This window comes from Phocoena sinus, chromosome 14, assembly GCF_008692025.1.
Source record: "Phocoena sinus isolate mPhoSin1 chromosome 14, mPhoSin1.pri, whole genome shotgun sequence".
Lineage (NCBI taxonomy): Eukaryota > Metazoa > Chordata > Mammalia > Artiodactyla > Phocoenidae > Phocoena > Phocoena sinus.
The window spans coordinates 620596-640276 of NC_045776.1; the positions used below are offsets into that span (position 1 = coordinate 620596).

General features: G+C 54.2%; 1 protein-coding gene across 5 annotated transcripts in view; it reads right to left on the reverse strand.

Annotated features, from left to right (window-relative positions):
• Positions 1-234: 234 nt before the first annotated feature.
• Positions 235-19681, reverse strand: part of NFATC1 (nuclear factor of activated T cells 1) — a 103251-nt gene continuing 83804 nt past the window's right edge. For all 5 annotated transcript variants that reach the window (XM_032654600.1, XM_032654597.1, XM_032654601.1 and 2 more), the window contains exon 10: positions 235-2127. In XM_032654600.1, the coding sequence (XP_032510491.1) occupies positions 2125-2127 (3 nt within the window). In that variant the 3' untranslated portion in view covers positions 235-2124. The remainder of the gene's footprint in view (positions 2128-19681) is intronic.

The window sequence follows — 19681 nt, forward strand, 5'->3', positions numbered from 1 at the left end:
TCCTGTACGGCGATGGCGGGTCTCCTGTGAGCGTGGGAGGCCTCGCCAGGCTCCATCTCCGGGCAGAGATGTTGACGGCCTCCCCGACGTGGAAGCAGGAAAGACACACCCCTCACACTGCTCAGCGGGAAGCCCCTCTTACAGACACAGAAGTACACGGACCTACAGCAGAGAACGCGCTTAAGAACAGAGAAGGAGTTTCCACACGCAGAATGAATCACTCTCAAACTACGATTGTCCAGCAAAAAAATATTGCTTTATTGGATCGATTTTCTAACTACAAAGAGAGCTAACACAGTATCAAACACTTCCTTTCCATAGGACAGTCTCCCGAGAAATGTCTCATGCAACTCCTAGGAGGCTAAATGCAGGGCAGGGCTTCAGGCGGGAAGGCAGGGTCATATGTACACGAAGCCATATATCTTCAGCTCTTCACAGTAATGCGCAAATGTTACAGATATGGCTTTCAGACTTTCGGTTCTGTGACTTAAAAAAACAGTAAGACTTGATCGTACAGAAGAACATTTTCAAAATAATTCTTTCTGTGGGAGAGCGCTTTCCCCACCAAAACGCCGAGTCTGGTGACAGTACTTGTCACCTCCCCCGAGGGTGCCATTCGATTCAGCGGAGTTCCAGGAGTGGGGCGTGAGCTCCTAAGGCACAGTTATCAGGTTAAACATGTTTTCGTTAAAACCATGCTTTTTGGTTACGTGAAACGACAGGTCACTGCTAGCAATAATGCGTAATAAGCTGTTAAGGGTACAAAATGCAGTAGTAAAGCTCACACTAACCTATCTGGTAACAGTAACTAGTCTGGAAACACACTACAGTCACCACATATTAAACGCTGTTTTTGGTTATCGTTTCCTTAGATGAAGCAGAGTTATAAGGCTTCTGTGAAATAATAATCTTACAGCTGAACAAATATATTACACTCCTTCTGTAACGTTATTTATAGTTTCTTTCCAATTTTGCTGTTTGGTAACAGACGGTATTGTGGACGCACCTCTCCCGGCTTTTAAAGTGCTTGGTTAACTACAGGAGAGGAAAACACACAGACCTCCTGGGGGGTGGGTGACGCCCCCTCGGAAGTGGCTGGGAAGCTGGGTTTGGAGCCCCAGGTGAATTTTCCAGAATGGATACTGGTTATTGCTGACATGGACGCCCTTGCTGGGCGAAGAGTGAGTATCACCACCTCCGTTATGTTCATACATAAATACACGGCTATAGATGTACACACATGCAAATGCAAGATCTATCCCGAGACAGATAGATTTCTTTTTTTGTCCAGTAACCTACCTTGTGCTATTCAACTTACCTGTGCTATGTTCGAAGCCAGATTAAAAACAAAATCCTAACATGCTATAATGAACAGCCCTAAGGCTTGAGTAACACAGGGTAGGGAAGGCAGTCATGAAAGAGCTGAGATGACACCTTGGAAGAGTCCTGAAATGCACCGAGTAAGGCAACAGAATTGTATATTACAGCCCAGGAAAAGGTGAAGAGAGTAGGAAACATGTTAGGTTCCCCTCACCGTGCCCGGCTAACGTGTTAGGTTCTCCTCACCGTGCCCGGCTAACGTGTTAGGTTCTCCTCACCGTGCCCGGCTAGCCAGTATTCTCTTAATTTATACACAGGATGAAGCCTCATGACGAAATGTCTCTACAGCTTTTGCTCTCACAAATACTCTCCTGGTAGCCAGTTCAATGCTCAATTCCACGATGCCCTGCTGCTGCGGTCTGCTTAAATAAGGCACTTCCAGTATGAAATGCAGGGGTGCCTGAAGGGTACGCTTGGGGTCAGGCTGCCACGTCGGGTTGCGGTCACGAGGGGCACATCACACGGTCTGTCTTCTGTGCTTCCCCTACCCACCCACCTTCGTCTCCTTATTGAGATGACTTTCCTTCAGAAGATGGAGTGGTCCTTCCTTCCTTCCTTGAGCTACTTCTTCATACGAATGATCTAAGCCTTCACTAAGGTGGAAGTTCCGAGTGGTACCAGGTGTGAGTTCAGTCTGTTGACTCAGTTGTCACCGTCGAATCAACACCACGCAGCTTCTGAGAGTCCCAATTGCCGACTACGAGTGGAGGTTGGTACTGGAGAGGTCGTTTCGTATTATCTCGTTTACTGCAAGAAAACAAAAATAGAGAGCATTAGAGAGACAGGACTCTGCATACGAGCTTACATAAATCACCAGAAATTCCATCAGTCAGTTATGTTCAGCCTGTGAAAAGGTGTCCCCAGAGGATGCGGTGTCCTGAGCCGGCAGGACTCAGGTCCCGACGACTGACCCAGGTGCCGGTGCGCAGCCTGTGCTCCCGCAGGTTTGCGAAACCAAAAGATAATCCCCGCAGCGGAAGCACCCTGGTGAAGTCCTCGCCCCGTGGGCCCCTCTCCGTGGCCTCGTGGTCAGACGGGCCAGGGCAGCTTGGGGAGGAGCGCTGGTCTCCCGGGCCTGGGCCTCCCTTTGTTCGGGGCTCTTCCTTCACGTCTGTCCCGTTGTTCGTGTCCACGATTGGCCTGTGATTTTTGGCAGCCGGAGGGGAAGTGAGAGGAGCTGGCAAAGGCCACGGGAGTGACCTGCACGGCATCTGCCCCCCATCACGGCACCAGATGGGGAAATGCTGCCCAGAGGCTGTCACCACCGCTCGCAGGGCTCAGAGGTGGGGACGTGCTTGCGTCACGGAACTGCCTGGGCTCCCTCTACTGCCAGATAAACCGTGTGTTTCTGCAGGGCCCCCACCCAGCCAAGGGCGGCTTCCTGGAGCAATTAGTGGAGTGCGTTTCCCGAGCCCACTCCCTTCCCTAAACTGCCTTTCAACACACCCCCCCCACCTATTTTTAAGAATAACAATAATAAGGCCCAGCGGGGGAACCAGGAATTGTGTCACGGGAACTGATAACAGAACGTGCTGGCCCTGGTTCAGTCAGGAGCCCGCCCTGCGGACCCCAGACCCGGGCTCCTCCCGAGGGGCCGCCAGCACGCGGGAAGGGGGAGCCGGGCAGCGGCCTGCAGGGGACACGCCTGACCGACATGGCCACCTGACGTGCACCACATGTCCTCTGCAGCCGGCCCTGCCTCGCACGGTAAACAGCGGAGGGACTGTGCTCACCCGGCCAAGTGCCTCCCCGGCCACCAAGGAGGCCAGGACGAGGCCCAGGGCACGGGCAGCTCCAGGGTGGTGGGCCGTCTCTGTGCCACTCGGCCGCCCGGGGCATGGGGTGGCGGGACTCGGGCCACCAGGGCCAGAGCTCCTGTTTCCCCCACGTCACGGGTCCAGCCTGTGTGTCCCTAAGAGGCACGGCCCCGTCCACACCTTGCAGAACGTCGCCATGAAAGAACATTCTGACAAGAACACTCACACGTCCCGTCTCTTGGGGGTTTGGTCTGGGTCAGGACAGGCCACACCTGCACGCAGGGTGTCTCTGTCTCAGGCCAAACGTGTGGAACGCACTAGAAAGATACAGGGTGTGTGTCGGGGGGACCCACACACGAGGTGTGACAGCACTGGAACCACAGGGCCCTGCGCCCTGTATCACTCAGCGAGCGACGGTTTACAAGGTGCTTTCGTGGCCACCGTCGCGTTTGTCCTAAAGCAGCCTAGGTCGTGGGCCCAGTGGGGCTTCCTAACTGGTTCTGAGAAAAGTGAAAGGTTTGGGGCCACACATAGGCCAGAGTCCCTCCCACCAGGTGGCAGGTGCTACTGGGAGGGGGGAAGGGAGGCGGCGGGGCCACCTCCACCCAGAAGAGAAGTTAGAGTCAAAACCTCAAAGCAGGCCCTACACGGTGGGAACAGTGGTAAACAAGGTCCCACATGAAGAGGAGGCGTGAAAGTTCAATCGTACCACACAGAACTGGGGTTTGCCTTCCCACTAAGGGTTGAGGACAGTGAAAGTCCCAGAGCAGAAATCTGATTCTAGTAAGACCAGCAAGAGGGGTAGAAAAATGTCTGAGGGGTAATAATGACAGGAATTGGGCGGGAGGCCTGAGGGGTAATAATGAAATTGGGAGGGAGGCCTGAGGAGTAATAATGAAGGGATCTGAGAGGGAGGCCTGAGGGGTAATAATGAAGGGGATTGAGAAGGAGGCCTGAGGAGTAATAATGAAGGGATCCGAGAGGGAGGCCTGAGGGGTAATAATGAAGGGAATTGGGAGGGAGGCTTGAGGGGTAATAATGAAGGGGATTGGGATGGAAGCCTGAGGGGCAATGATAAAGGGAATTGGGAAGGAGGCCTGAGGAGTAATAATGGAGGGAACTGGGAGGGAGGCCTGAGGAGTAATAATGAGGGGGATTGGGAAGGAGGCCTGAGGGGTAATAATGAAGGGAATTGGGCGGGAGGCCTGAGGGGTAATGATGAAGGGAATTGGGAGGGAGGCCTGAGGAGTAATAATGAGGAGGATTGGGAAGGAGGCCTGAGGGGTAATAATGAAGGGAATTGGGAGGGAGGCCTGAGGGGTAATGATGAAGGGGATTGGGAGGGAGGCCTGAGGGGTAATAATGAAGGGGATTGGGAGGGAGGCCTGAGGAGTAATAATGAGGGGGATTGGGAAGGAGGCCTGAGGGGTAATAATGAAGGGAATTGGGCGGGAGGCCTGAGGGGTAATGATGAAGGGAATTGGGAGGGAGGCCTGAGGAGTAATAATGAGGAGGATTGGGAAGGAGGCCTGAGGGGTAATAATGAAGGGAATTGGGAGGGAGGCCTGAGGGGTAATGATGAAGGGGATTGGGAGGGAGGCCTGAGGGGTAATGATGAAGGGGATTGGGAGGGAGGCCTGAGGGGTAATAATGAGGGGGATTGGGAAGGAGGCCTGAGGGGTAATAATGAAGGGAATTGGGAGGGAGGCCTGAGGAGTAATAATGAAGGGATCTGAGAGGGAGGCCTGAGGGGTAATAATGACAGGAATTGGGCGGGAGGCCTGAGGGGTAATAATGACAGGAATTGGGTGGGAGGCCTGAGGGGTAATGATGAAGGGAATTGGGAGGGAGGCCTGAGGGGTAATAATGAAGGGGATTGGGAGGGAGGCCTGAGGAGTAATAATGGAGGGAACTGGGAGGGAGGCCTGAGGGGTAATAATGAAGGGGATTGAGAAGGAGGCCTGAGGAGTAATAATGAAGAGATCCGAGAGGGAGGCCTGAGGGGTAATAATGAAGGGGACTGGGAGGAAACCTGAGGGGTAATAATGACAGGAATTGGGAGGAAGGCCTGAAGGGTAATGATGAAGGGGAGTGGGAGGAAGGCCTGAGGGGTAATAATGACAGGAATTGGGAGGGAGACCTGAGGGGTAATAATGAAGGGGAGTGGGAGGGAGGCCTGAGGGGTAATGAGGAAGGGGATTGGGAGGGAGGCCTGAGGGTTAATAACGAAGGGGATTGGGAGGGAGGCCTGAGGGGTAATAATGAAGGGAATTGGGAGGAAGGCCTGAGGAGTAATAATGAAGGGGATTAGGAGGGAGGCCTGATGCGTAATAATAACAGGAATTGGGCAGGAGGCCTGAGGGTTAATGATGACAGGAATTGGTGGAAGGCCTGAGAGGTAATGATGACAGGAATTGGGAGGGAGGCTGTAGGGGTAATGATGAAGGGAATTGGGAGGGAGGCCTGTGGGGTAATAGTGAATGGAATTGGGAGGGAGACCTGAGGAGTAATAATGAAGGGAATTGGGATGGAGGCCTGAGGGGTAATAATGAAGGGATCTGAGAGGAGGCCTGAGGGGTAATAATGACAGGAATTGGGAACGAGGCCTGAGGGGTAATGATGAAGGGAATTGGGAAGGAGGCCTGAGGAGTAATAATGAAGGGAACTGGGAGGGAGTCCCGAGGGGTAATAATGACAGGTATTGGGAGGGAGGCCTGAGGAGTAATAATGAAGGGATCTGAGAGGGAGGCCTGAGGGGTAATAATGACAGGAATTGGGAACGAGGCCTGAGGGGTAATGATGAAGGTAATTGGGAGGGAGGCCTGAGGGGTTAATGATGAAGGGGATTGGGCGGGAGGCCTGAGGAGTAATAATGAGGGGAATTGGGAGGGAGGCCTGAGGGGTAGTAAGGCAGCAGCAGAGTAGCTGCGAATCTTTTAGTTACTCAGGGTTATGCAGACCACAGGAAAAATAACATCTGTCTGACAAGAGAAAAGGGGAAGGAGCCTCAGAAGTGGGCTTCCCCCTACTACCCACTGGGGCACCTGAACCTCGGAGGGGGCGCCCAGGGTGGTAGGAGGCGGCACCATCGCTCGATGTGTCCTGGACATTCTGGGCCCAGACGCAGGCCGTGGCGTGGCTACTCTCTGAGTGAGGCTCGGCCCTGTCCTCCTTTGGCCCCGTCGGGAGCCTTCAGGAGAGCGGCATGGGACGCGCCAGGGCAGCCGAAGCTCTTGCCCATCACGGTGGGCCAGTGGTATCTGACGAGCCTCCCTGAGGACAACCTGTCAGCTGGACCCACTGCTGTCCACACCTGGCAAGGTCAGGCTGGAGTCACAGGGTTTCATTCCTTTTAGGAACAGACTCAAGAACCACCCCACACGCACAAACATCCTCCAGCATCTTCCCTGAGCGCCGCAGGGCCTGAGCCGGGCAGCTGCCCAAAGTGAAGCTGGACGGCCAGGAGCCCCATGGCAGATGACGCTTCACACAAGCGTCCACACGGCTGAGAGTGGACGCCCAGACCTCACTCTCTTCTAGAGACACAATCTGGACAGGAACCCTGTAGGGAAGCCATGACGGTCCCATTTCACAGATGGATAAAGAAAGACCACATCAGGGAAGGGCTGCCGAGGTGGAGGGGCCTTTGACGGTGGGCGAGGGTGCGAAGCACAGGGTCCTGGGGCCCCGCCGCCTCCCAGCCACATCCTATCTTCCCTCCGTGAGGTCATGGGTCCGAGCCCGTATCAGTCCCGGCCGCGGGGCTCTGTGTGGGTGATTTTGGGGGTGGCTTTCTCTCTCTGATATGGTTGTGCCGATGACACCTACGATTTCCCACAATGTCTTCTCTCTACTGATAATTTCCATCTTCTTATTCAGCTTTTCCACCGACACAGAGGTTTTTTTTATCTTTACAGAAGTATCTTGAACTGCAGGTAACATGTGACCCTCACGGATCGTCAGGAACCTGAAAGAGGAACCTTTGCTCTGCCTCACGTCAGATGTCCTTGCAACAGGATGTGGTGAGCTGTTATACCACAATTTAATAAGAAGGGTTTTTTCCCTTATATTTAATTTTTCTCTAAAATGCTCCTAAGGTGGAAACTCTTGTTTTTTTTCTAAAACTCATGTGTCAGTTTGAACTGTTGTTTCAATCTGGGGTATGTACGCAGGGTGTTATGTGTATATCTGATACACACACACAAATCCACCTCTCTATATAAATCTGGAATTGAGAGAAAAGGAAGTTAGCATTTTTTAAAATACCCAAACTAGCATGTACAAAGTACAGGCATAGCTTTTCACCTGTACTTGCATGACGTTTGTAAATATCCTTCCTGACACTATAGAAAGATGTCTCTGCTATTCGTAAATGAGCATGTAAATTAACTAATAAGGGGAAACGTCCTTTTTAAAGTCAAATATTTGTACTTTCATATCTGAGTTTCTTCTTTTGAGCCGCACTTGGAGAACAGTTGGCGTCAGAGCTTCACGCTGTAGTGAAACATCCATGGTTCATCTCTCAGGTTTCACGTGTGGGTTCTGTGTGACTATCTTGAGAACAGCGCAAACCTAAAAGGGACTGGGAGTCCAAACAGTTCTTATGTATTTCTCCCCTCTCGACGCCTAACCTTTAAGCAAAGTGCTCCCACGTTTCTGAATGCTAAACTAGGGATCTCGAGACAAATCTTAAGGAATGAACAAACCACGGATTTACCCAACACCTACGCAGCCTTCAGTGTTCATTTCTAAGCCCGCGCATGTACATCATTCTTGATTCCGCAGCAACCCCTCGAGAAAGACAAGGCAGGCAGTGTGACGATGGAGGCTTGGCCAGTGGGAACGGGGCCGCTGCCCTTGAGTGACAGGGGAGAAGCTGAGATCGGGACTCGGGGCCGCCCTCCTCCCCACCTGCACGCCCCGCGGCTCTGGGAGCTTCCAGGCTGCTCCCTCCCGGCTCCACGGGCAGACCCACAGGGCCGGCGTGAACTGCTCTCTTCTCAGTGCTTACTGGGAAAGTCGGGAAGGCGCAGGGGAAAGGTGGACGGGCACAGCCCAGCCCTCGGGACCCCTGCCTGTTCATCCCCTCCTCCTGGGCCTGCCCCCCACCCCCAGGTCCCTTCTGTCCCTGGTCCTCACGTCCTCCGCTGCGAAGCCAGTCAGCACACAGACGCGAGGGGAGGCGAGGGCACAGTCACTGCTTTCCTTTTCTGTGCACATTTCTCTTTCAACAGAACAAAACATCAACACACCCACCAACCACCACACACACACAGTGCTGTGTTTGAGCTAAAAAGACCTTTTCTTTCAGTCATTTTTCCTGTATAGCTTTTACGTGCTTCAGAAACTTTTTTTAAAAAAGGAGGACAAGTTGCAGGTGACCGAGGACTATTTCCCCTGCCCTGGGGGAGCCACACGCCAGCAGCACGGCCCCGGCTCTAAAACCGACGGCAGATGAGCTGGTCGGTACCAACCTGCTGGCGCAGGTACCGGCGCCAGGAGGGGGCATGCTGGCCGCCGTCTCAGGAACGTCACCCCAACGCCACGGCAGCGCCAGCCTGTCACATGAGCAGCCGGGGGAGGCTCTGAGAGCTGCCCCGCGCCGAGGGGCCTGGCGAGCTTCTCACTCTTCTCTTCTCACCATTCTACCCGACTTGACTTGGTTTTCAGATTTGACATCCGAGCAGCAGCGGCCCGCCGTTGAAGCGCGGGGGCCGTGGCTTGCGGGGGGCCTCTCACCCTCCCAGCCCCGAGGCGGGTCCTCACAGCCAGTGTCACGGCCTTATCGGTCCCAGGACTTTATCAGCAACAGTCCCGCTTCCCTTACTCTAAGTGAAGAAGCGATATAGTAATACTTCTGTGCTCGACTCTAAATAATCGGGACTTGGAACACAGTGATAATAATATCACTTTGCTCTGCGAGAGGAAAGAATGACTACGATGGAAAGCCCAGGGTCCTGACACCCAGCAGGTCCCCGACACCCCAGGAAATATAGGACAGCACGTGGTCAGAGTCAAAATATAAAGCAACCCCTACGGAGCGACAGAAGCCACAAGAGGGCTTCAAGGTGGAGCTGTTTTTAAAGACGGCCTGGCCCGGTTTCCCTGGGCAGCACCTGGGCCCCGGCTCCTCCGACGCCAGTGGGCAACCTCGAAGCCAAGCATCCTTTACTTTTTCAACTTCTCTCAGACCTAAGTTCTTGCCATGTCCACGTTGTATCGTTCAAACCATCACTCAGAGACGTGTGAGCAGCCTGTGACCTTCCTTTAGAAAACCTGATACAAGGCCTTCGCCCTGAACACGCTGTGGGAAAAGTGCTGGACAAAGGCCACCGTCCTTTCCTCATTCTGTCCTCTGTCCTCATTCTGCCTCCAAAGGCCCCCTGAGACTGTCCTGCCCCTGTGGGGCCTGGAGGTTTTCTCTGTGAAAACAGGAGGCTTGACTAAGGCCCCTTTCTGCCCCAAGGATCAGGGAACTCCTCAGTCATGTCAGAGGGAGAAACAGATTCCTCCTGGGTTAGAGTTCTATGTGCTGGGAAAGGCATGCCCCCGCATCTTCCCAGCTCTGGGGGGCAGCTACTACTCTGATTCTTACTTTGGATGGGACCAGAGAGGGCAGGAGACACACCAGTGCTCACACAGCGGGGACGGCAGGGGCCTCCCTGGGGGGGCAGCCCGGGCAGAGGGGCTGGCGACAGGGCAGCCCCTCGGTCTGTCTCAATGTGGCAGGATGGCCGCTGAGAAGCCTCCATCAGCAGGCTCGCCATCCTGCATGGGTAAAGGGAAGACAAGTGCTCTAGCACCTTCTGGTGAACTTTCAATCTACCAACTGTCGGAAAAAGAGAAAACGACTGGGCGTGTGTGGCAGCCGCCCTGGTCTGAAGTTAATGCAAAGTCTGGGTTCAACCACAAGACACAAAGCGGGATGAGGGACAGGGCCACCTCCACTCTTTCAGTTTCCTTATTTCTGACAACGTGTGTGTGGATCCCTTTATTATCAGAACCAGTATCTGTGTAGGGTTTTCAGGTTAATGAGAACATCAGCCATGTCCTTTCGTTGGTCAGAGAACCGGCAGTGTCGCTAGTCTCTCATCGGACACAGCTGTGAGTGACGACCGGGAAAACCAACGGGAAAGCTGCCTGTGCCTGGCCCCAGGCTGGGAGCGGGCGGTGGGCTCTGTCCCTTTCCCTTGTCGGGACCCCAGCAGAGACGCGGCCCTGCCTGCGGGGCTTGGGGAAGGAAGGGCCAGGAGAAGCAGGTGCTAGAATCTTCCAGCTGGCCTTCACACTGACATCATCCTAGTTTCTCAGGCCTGGGCCTGAGGTTAGAGAATAAGAAATCTAGTTCAGCAGTGTTAACCTAGCCACACTGTTTAATCCTCGCTTAAAAAAAAAAGCTTAATTAACTCGGATAAGGACCATACTTTACAAATAATACCTTTGTGTGAATTAAAAAAAAAAACATATTTGTTGATATAGCTTATCACATTAGCCAAATTCCATGATTACATACTTAACTACATACAACACACTTTAAAGCATCTTTCTCTTCTCCAATAGTTATGTCAGTTCCAATAAGGAAATGAATTGTGCTATGAATTTTTAAAAACTAACAGTATTTATCTACTGCTACTTAGTAAACTAGCCAGCCCAGCAGGGATACTGTCATTTTTTCCATTTATGGCTTTACAACGTTCTGCGATGCTGCTTTTATGGAGAGAACGATTTTCTTTAAAGCATCGGTGTCCTTTAAACAAGAGCAATCCAGGGAACAAAGAAGGCCTTGGCGATTCCACTGCGGGCCCCGTAGAGTTCTGTCCCCGTCCCCGTTCCGACACACCACCACATGCTGCACGAGGTCCCACGATTCTTTCCATCAAAGCTCACCATCAAATTAAACACCACAGAAATAAACGCATGGCACTTGCCCGCTCCATTGTCCTCCGAGGGACAGAAAAATGCATATTCTTCCAGAGGACAAGTCATCAAAAACATTTTTATTTTTAAGGGAAAGCCAAAATAGCTTTTTGAAGAGCAAAACGAAACAGGAAGGACATTCTTTCCCATTCTCATAACTAAAAGATAATTTAAAAAACTATTTGCTAACTTTCCCAGAAAATACACCTTTGGCTGAAGTAGACAGAAGTAAAGATGTCTCAGGCCAAATCTCTTCTTAAAGAGCTGACTTCTAGGAAGTCTCCAGATGCCATGTGCTGTGCTAAGCCTGCAAATCTAATGATTCTTGGATAAGGAAGCCCTTTGACGGTGGCTGAGAATCCTAATGGATGTACGGATTGTCACTGCTGTGACTCTGTTACCGCTGGGACGCATGTGCCCCCAGGTGATGGACACACACCGTCCCCGTTTGCACTGCACACTTACACTCAGTTCTCACTCAGGGTAGCAAAGCGGACGTGAGCTAAGCCGAGATTCAACGCGATTAAAGCCGCAGTTCAGAGATCAGGGCACAGCCAGGGAAGCATGTGCTCCGGTGCCACTGGGAGGGGGCGTCAGCTCAGGTGCAGGAGACGCGAGGTGTTGGCTCCCGTGTGGGTGTTTAGTGTCTTGAGAAGAGGCGGCCTCCTGGCAAGTCCGCCTCCCCACAGGTGGGCCCGGGTCAGTTGTCTCCCAGGTCCGGTGGCCTCTGTGTCCACAGTGTGGCCGCATCTGGTCCACCAGCAGCCCCTGCCCACCCATCTCGGGCTGAAAGAGGCTCTGGGCTGAAAATGGTGATTTTGCCACGAGCGCATCACAACTGCCGTAATTCTGAAAACGCAGAGTTGCAACATCACTAAAGTCCTTTTCTGCTTTTCTGTTTTGTTTTTTTTTTTTTTCCAGAGATGCTTTGTGAAGCAGTGGAAAATAAAACAGTTTCTCAAGTTTCATTAAAAAGTAAGTTCTCGTGTTACCTCGGGTGTCCTGGACCTATTTCAGCCTTCACTTATTTTTATCTTTTTAATCATAATAAGCCACTGCCACGGGGCCTGCTATTTTTGGAAGGAGAGAATGGGACAGCGGAGGGACTGCATGACGACAAGTCACGGTTTTAATAAAATATGACCCTCCCAGCTGGATGCAGGCTTGGCTCTGATGGACACCATTGTTAGGTGGAGCTGCCAGCCATTAAAACAGAATAATTGTCCTACCTCCGTGGCTGCTTCCTTATTTAGCCTGAACACGCCAAATAATGCAAACGCCCCGCGTGGAAACTCCAGGGCCCGTGGGGAGGGGGCGGCCACCTGACCGGGAGGGTCCCTGGCTCGTCCCCGGGCCTCCCACTGGTGTGTGCCAGTGAATGCTTTCCATGTGACCGGCGCCATTATTTCATCTGTGCCAAACTCACTCTGCTTTACTCGCTGGGGTCATTAAATCACCAACAAGCATTTTTCCAGGGCCTGCTCTGTGCCGCTAGAAAACACACTGCCCCAGTGATGAAATTCCTATTCCAACGATTAACAGAATTGGATAAATAACAAATTTAAAAGCACTCTTTAATTAAAAAATAAAATAGAATAAATGGACGTGGACGAGGAGCCACCGTGGGTTGGCAGGTTTGCCCCCGTCACCCCGCTACGGGAGCACAGGCCCTGCTCTGGCGGCGGGCACATGACGTCAGGGCGCCCTAAGGCCCAAGACACACACCACGTGGCTGGTCTTACTTTGTGGGGCATCAGAAGGGACAGTGAGGTCAAACACGCCCACTCCGAGTCTGGGGCACTTGGGCCCACCTGGGACCCGACCCCCCACCTGGCGCCAGTTTTGGTCAGAAGATGCTGCTTGTGAAGGAAGCACAGGAAGACCCTGGGTCCACAGGAAAAGAAACCACACCTCAAAGCTAAACGTGACCTTGAACTAAACCCTCACCTCACCCGAGCATCATCAGTTTTGTTAGGTGTGATCGTGTAAAAAAATGGCCGTTTAAAAGGATGCCTGTCGGACTTCCCTGGTGGCGCAGTGGCTAAGAATCCGCCTGCCAATGCGACGGACACGGGTTCGAGCCCTGGTCTGGGAAGATCCCACATGCCGTGGAGTAACTAAGCCCGTGCAACACAACTACTGAGCCTGCGAGCCACAACTACTGAAGCCCGCATGCCTAGAGCCCGTGCTCCGCAACGAGAAGCCACCGCAATAAGAAGCCCACGCACCGCAACGAAGAACCAGCGCAGCCAAAACAAATGAAAAAAACGAAAAGGATGCCTGTGTCTGAGGGACACAGGGTGAAAGATGTGAGTCCGGGACTGATTTTTAAACATCTTGGCACGAGGTGGCAGATGCAGTGACAGTGCCATACTACCCCCCCGCACCCGGCCTTGAATTAGGGTGAGGGGCTGTGGGACCCTTTACGCTGTCCATTCTGCCCCAGCAGACATCTGGAATTTTCATAATTCAGCAACAGCACCACGATCAGAGAGAAGCTGGGGATGGGCTGGCTCAGCATCCACGGTCCTGCGGTGACAGGGACACGAGGGCCCCGCGCTCTGCCCGGCCATCACCCCCTGCTCCCCACCCCCGGCCATGCCCCGCTGCCCAGGCCGGGTCCTCGTGCCGCCTGAGCTGGGAGGATGCCAACGCTTAGGCCCACCCAGACCCGCTGAACATTCTAAGTAGATCCCCAGCGACTGGATTTGAGCCCACGAGAGTCTGGGGGGCCCTGGGCTAGTTGGAGGATGGACAGGGGGCAGACAGGAAACCTTCGGTACCACAGAAGAGATTTACCTTAAAGACAATTTTCCAGAGCTGCTGCCGTAAAGGCCACGCCTACACCCCGGTGGACAGAAAAGCACACTTTTCTCACCTTCAAAATATTCTAAACTATCGTTCAAATCGTTGAGAAGAGATGCTGCACCACAGGCCCTGGGCAGCCCAGGGAGGGCGCAGCTGCGCTCGGCCACTGGGAGCAGCCCGGCTCCTCCGGGGCGTTGAGAAAAGAACTAAAGTAACACGCAGAGATTTTCACTTGTATCGGTATAGTTTGCAGGCGATACTGCTTTTAAAGTAGTATTTTAAATTATTATTGGTGCAACTCCCCGTTTCCTAGACTGATTCCTGCGAGACCACGTCCACTTAGGCTGCACAAGCCGCGGGCGGAGGGGAGAGGGCCGCGATCCGACGACCGGGCCTCGCTGTTTCCTGCGGGGTCGCGCGAGCGCACCATCCTCCGCCGTCCTCCCCGCATGCGCGGGGCCTCAGGCCCGCCAGGGCCGTGCGTCCGTCAGGGCTCCAGCTCTGCGAGCGCTGGGACCGCAAGGCCTCGGCTGTGGGGAGCAGACGCCGCCCTGGCCCCTTCCCGCGTCCCTGCCCAGAGCAGCACTCGCCCTCCGCGGCTGCGGAGGGCAGTCCGGGCGTGGGTGTGGTCCGGGCCCGGCATCGTCGGGGCGGCTCTGGAAGGACAACTAAGAATTTCGGGGCCCGGTGGCTCGGGGCGAGGCCAGCAGCGGGGGCGCGGCGTGGACACCTTGGCCGTTCACAGGGCAGTGCCTCCAGTTCAATTTCGGCAAAAGGTCCAAAGCATGGCCTCGGGAGCCCTGTGCGCCCCCGCGCACCGTCAGGGGTGCGGGTGCACGCTCCCGGCTCCCACGCCGTCCCTACGGACTCAGACACGGCCGCCACGCGGTAGCAGGGCCCCGGCCTTCTCCTGGGCTCCACCGTCCGGCCCGAATCTTGCCGAGCCCCGCGCGGGTCCTGAACATGGCGGCCGCCCCGTCCGCCTGCTCGCACGGGTCACCTGCGCACCAAGCACCGCTGCCGGCCAAGCGCCCAGCGCCCCACCCGCGGCCGGCGCGAGTAGGCGCAGGACGGACGTCACGGAGGGTGCGCAGGGCCCGTGCCTGCAGCCCACCTGCCCCCCGGGCAGCCCCCAGCCCGTGCCGACCACTCCCCCGAGACCAGACGCCAGCCCACTCCCGCCGCTGCCTCCGTGCGGCCAGTCTGCCCCTCCCCACGGCTCCGAGGCCGCCGCGAGGGTCACGCTGTACCTCTGAGTGCTGACAAAAGTAACCGACGGCAGATCCTGTTTGCTCACTCGGTAAAGATCTGAACAGAAAAACCACAGACGGCGTGAAAAAAGTGTGCAATGCCGAGCTGGCAAATGACTCAGAACTGCTAATTTGGAAAAAACAGGCCGATAGACAGGGAGGCGAGGAGTCCGAAAATTCGGGCAACTGAGACAGGCCCCATAACCCTCAGGACATACTGACCTGGGAGTAGGAAAAAGGCAAAAACCAAGACTGCATTTTTGTATTGATTATCCAATTATGACTCTTTACAGAAGCTATTCCAACACTGCACATAATGAGTAATTCATCAAAGTATATTAGGTGCCATGGAAGTTGCCTTCAGCATAAAGGGCCATTTAGTTTCTTGTAATTGCAGATTACTGGAGCTTTCCTTAGCTCTAAATCAAATCAACAGGACCGGCATGCACGCACTCTAATCGACTTTATGTAATGACGCCGTGCCCCTGGTGCTTACCCAAACGAGCAGCCCTGCAGAGTTACCCTGCCCCAAGTCCACTTCTCAGCCTGAGAAATGGCACAGCCGCTCTAACGACACTTGCAAGAACCCGGAAAGGACGCACAGGCCTGTGGACCGGGGACCACCGGGGGGTGGGGGGCACCAGGGGCACATCCCCATGGGAAGGGTCTTACAGGCCGGTTTCTGGAGGAAGCTCTATAATTGACCGCTCCTGAACTCGACAGACGTGGAACCTCCAGGGCTGGAAATGTGTCCTTCAGAGGCCTCAGGCCCAGTGACACTGCATTTCCCACGTGAAACAGAGATGCCAGTTGAGGTAGAGAAGACAGCCTCTGAGGCTTAGCTCCCATCTCTGAAAAGTCCTTCCTGAAATGATCTCTAAGTCCCTCAAACCTAAAAGCAAGAGCGCTGGAATCACTGGCCTCCGTAATTTACTTGGCAGCTGATCGGGTGCTGTCTGGAGCCCTGCTTTGTCATCCTGAATTGTTGTTTATATTTTAAATACTATTTAGCTGTTTAACCTGCTCTCCCAGACCCCACTCTAACTTCGCAGGGGTCAGGAGTCTGATCCAATCACGTGTCTCGACAGCCCTGCAATGCCAGAGCAGAGCAAGCAATCTGCAAATACTGGTTGGGTTCCGTCGTCTTTGAAGGTTGAATTAATCCCTTGCAGGAGCCTCACCGAGGTTGAGTCTGGGCAAGGTCTGCCCCGCAGGCCTCAGAGCACTTGTTGCCCAGCTGCGAAGTTACAACCACAGTAACCTGCACATCATCTTCCTGTCCCTGGGGCGGAGCTGTGTGTTTGGAAATTTAGCGTTAATTCCTTCTCTGTTTATCTAAATTTGACTTCTGAAGAAGCCTTGAAATAATGTCCTTAAAAAAAAAAAAGAAAATAGTACGTAGAGAACAAACTATGTAGAACATTAGTTCACAGTAAGTGTTAACTCAGACTGAAGATAAACGAGGCCTTATGGGGGCACCTTGAGGGGTCATCGCTACGCCTGAGCCGTGCTGGACTTTCACGTGGGATTCAGAGTGAGCTTAAGGATAAATCAGGGCCCATTTCCGTCACAGGGCATGAAGAGATCCGAGATGAAGGGACAGGAGTCTCAGGCCAGGAGCTGGGGCTCTGAGCTCCGCGCCTTCCCTGCTGGCCACCGTCCGCTGCTCCATGAGCTGTCGGACAAGCTTCCTGCACAACAGCACAGGCAAGACGTTTTATCAAAACACTGTGTATTTAGCAAGCCCTGGTCCAGCGGAGGTCACTGATACAAGCAAAGGGATGAAAACTCCTTAAAAAATCCCACAAGCGTCTGTAAAATTTCCCGTGGGGAGCAGGACATGTTTCTAAATCCAGGGGGTCCTCTAACCAGCCAGTGACAGTGAAGGGATCCGTGAAGGAATGTCATCCTGCATTTTTAAGTCTCCTCCTCATCTTCCTACCACTTAGTTAAGTGCTGGTCGCCACCTGCGGAGCGAGGAGCCCCATGGCCCGGCTCCTGCCCGCTGTGTCGCCGTGTCCCGGCGGGGCAGGTAGGAGCCGGGGCGTCTGGGTGACCCCAATGCCGGCTCTGAAGACTTAGCAACGGTGGCGATCGGACAGCTCCAGCCGACTGTGGTGGCCGGTGGATGTCGGCCTGTTTATGAGTCAGAGGTCGTGAGCTGACCCGGCCTTGAAAGCAGAGAGAAACAGGACGCCACGCCGAAGAGGGCACGGCAGGTGAGGGCAGGGGTGCGATGCTGGGGAGAGGTTGCCCGCGAGCCCAGGTCAAAGCCCATCCACAGGGAGCCCACCCAGCTTGTCACATTCATCCATCGCGGAGTTTCTATCCACACGTCTGCCTGCAGCTCTGTGATTCCGCAGCGTCACGGCAGGAAACTGCTCGCAGGATGGAAAGCTGGCGTGTGATCCAGTGGAAATCACCGTTTCCAGCGAGGGAAGGACGCTGTCACAAGAACATCGCAGGCTACAGCTGGGGTCGGCGGCTGCTCCGCGTTTCGTGGCCTGATCGGTGGACGAGCTCTGAAGGACGATGACCTGTGCTCCCAGCCGCGGCTTTCTGTCCAGCACGAAGGCCGAGTTAACAGACAGACTCTGACAACAGGATTTGAGCTCTTTCCTCAGACTAAAGCGCATTAAAACCGCCTGTGCAGCACCCCGCCTCCAACGCGGACCAGCCGCCCGGCCGCGGCTTTTCCAGGGCGGCTGCAAGCACCCCTGCCGACGCCAGAGCAAACACCCAGGTGACGCCCCGCGCGGCCACCTCGCTCCAGCCACATCCACCGCCTCTTCTGCTCTGACCGTCTGCCAAGAGGAAATCACTCCGCTGTGCTGGGAGCCTGCGAATCCCAGAAAACAATCTTAAATCCACAAAAATAACTGAACTTCGCTTCTCCTGAGCTGCCCGGTTCCATTCTGATTTTTATTACAATGTCAACAAGAGTTTAATTTGCTTTAAAGTTGAGGTTCTTAAATCTGAGTGATATAGGGTAGTTTACAGCTTGCTGGCAACAGCTACTGTGGAAAAAGAAGGAACGCGCATACAAAGGCGATTCTAAGTTTGACGCTGTGAAAGCGAGGAGCCGTGCCAACAGCAGCACACGGCAGGCCTCCCCCTCCGGACAGCGGCCCCGACACGTGGCCACGCTCCGTGTCCCTCCCTGACCAATCTCGCCCAGGGACAGTAATTAAGAGGAAATGCCCTTAAGTCTCATTTCTCTCCCTAAACACTCGAGGATGCCAGCTGTCTTACCTGGGCTCCTCCCTAAAAACCGATTCCAGAGGAAACCCTTGAGGGGGAAGGAGGGTGCTCTCCCCGCCCCTCACCAGGTGACCTTCTCATTCCCTAGACTTTGGTCCCCGAGCGGAGCAGACGCCGCACGTGTCTGCACAGGACGTTCCGACCTCAAACGCAGTCAGAGGCGAGATGTCAGTCCTGAGGCCTCTGCTGGGGCCCAGCTCTCATATCTGCTGAAACTCTCTGCAGAGACTCGAGACTAGCAGGCCAGCCAAGCCGCCTTATGGAGAAAGGACGGGGCAGGCCTTAAAACAGGGCTGTCCCCGGAGCCCCTACCCTCGGCAGGGCAGCAGAGGGAGCCGTCGGGCCAGCGGTTCACAGCCGAGGCCCCCGTCTGCTGCAGACACCCCGGCGGCATCTCCCCCTCTTCCCTCCTGCCAGGCCTCTGACGAGCCTGGGGGAATCACAGACGTTTCTAGCTGTCGCCCAGGGCTCTTCCAGGCACCCTTCCTGCGTATCTGAAATAACAGGCTGTGGGGCCTGATAGGGCAGAGATGGGGCAGCCTTCACCTCGTGGGGAGGGAGGGCAGGCTGGGGCCGATAAAGCCCCCCAGGCCCCGGCTAAGGACTGCATCCAGCACTGTCTATCCCTGCTTCGGAACAAAAGAAAACTGGCCACCGGCTTCTGGGAGCGATAGGCATCCGCGTCCTTGGGGAGGGGGGTGGGCCTGGCCCGCCAGCTGGGCTCATTGTCCCAGGACCAGGCTGTGATTAGCCGGGTCCCCCGGGCCTGATAAGGGCGGATGTTTTAAAAGGGGGAATAGACTTTCTTTGTTCTTTACTGTGTGGAAGAGTCCACATTATAATCTGGAAGGAAGGAAGGACGCTGTGTCAAAATTCAAACTGAAAAAGGTAAAGGGACTCAAGATTTTGTGTGCCCAGCCTACGTGAAGAACCCACGTCACCCACGGTCAGCAAACGTCTGGGGCTGGTCCTGCATGCGGCCCACGTTTTGATGAAGAGAATCCTTAATTTAACTAAACAGGTAAGTAACGAGAAGCACACACATTTTTATTCCATGAGAGAAGCTCTCCCATCAGCGTTATGTTTGTGTCATATAAACACAGAATTAGAATTTTCTCCCAACACTCCTGAAAGACGGCTGCGCGTGTTCCACATACAGAGGGAAACATGCACGACACACACAAGCCTTCGCTTCAAAAGCACTTTTCTCCTTTTGTGTTTTAACAAAACTGTACTTAATGAACCTGCATAAGAGATCAGACCAGAAACATCCCCAAGCCAGGCTGCTGGCTGCTTCTGGAGAGTTGC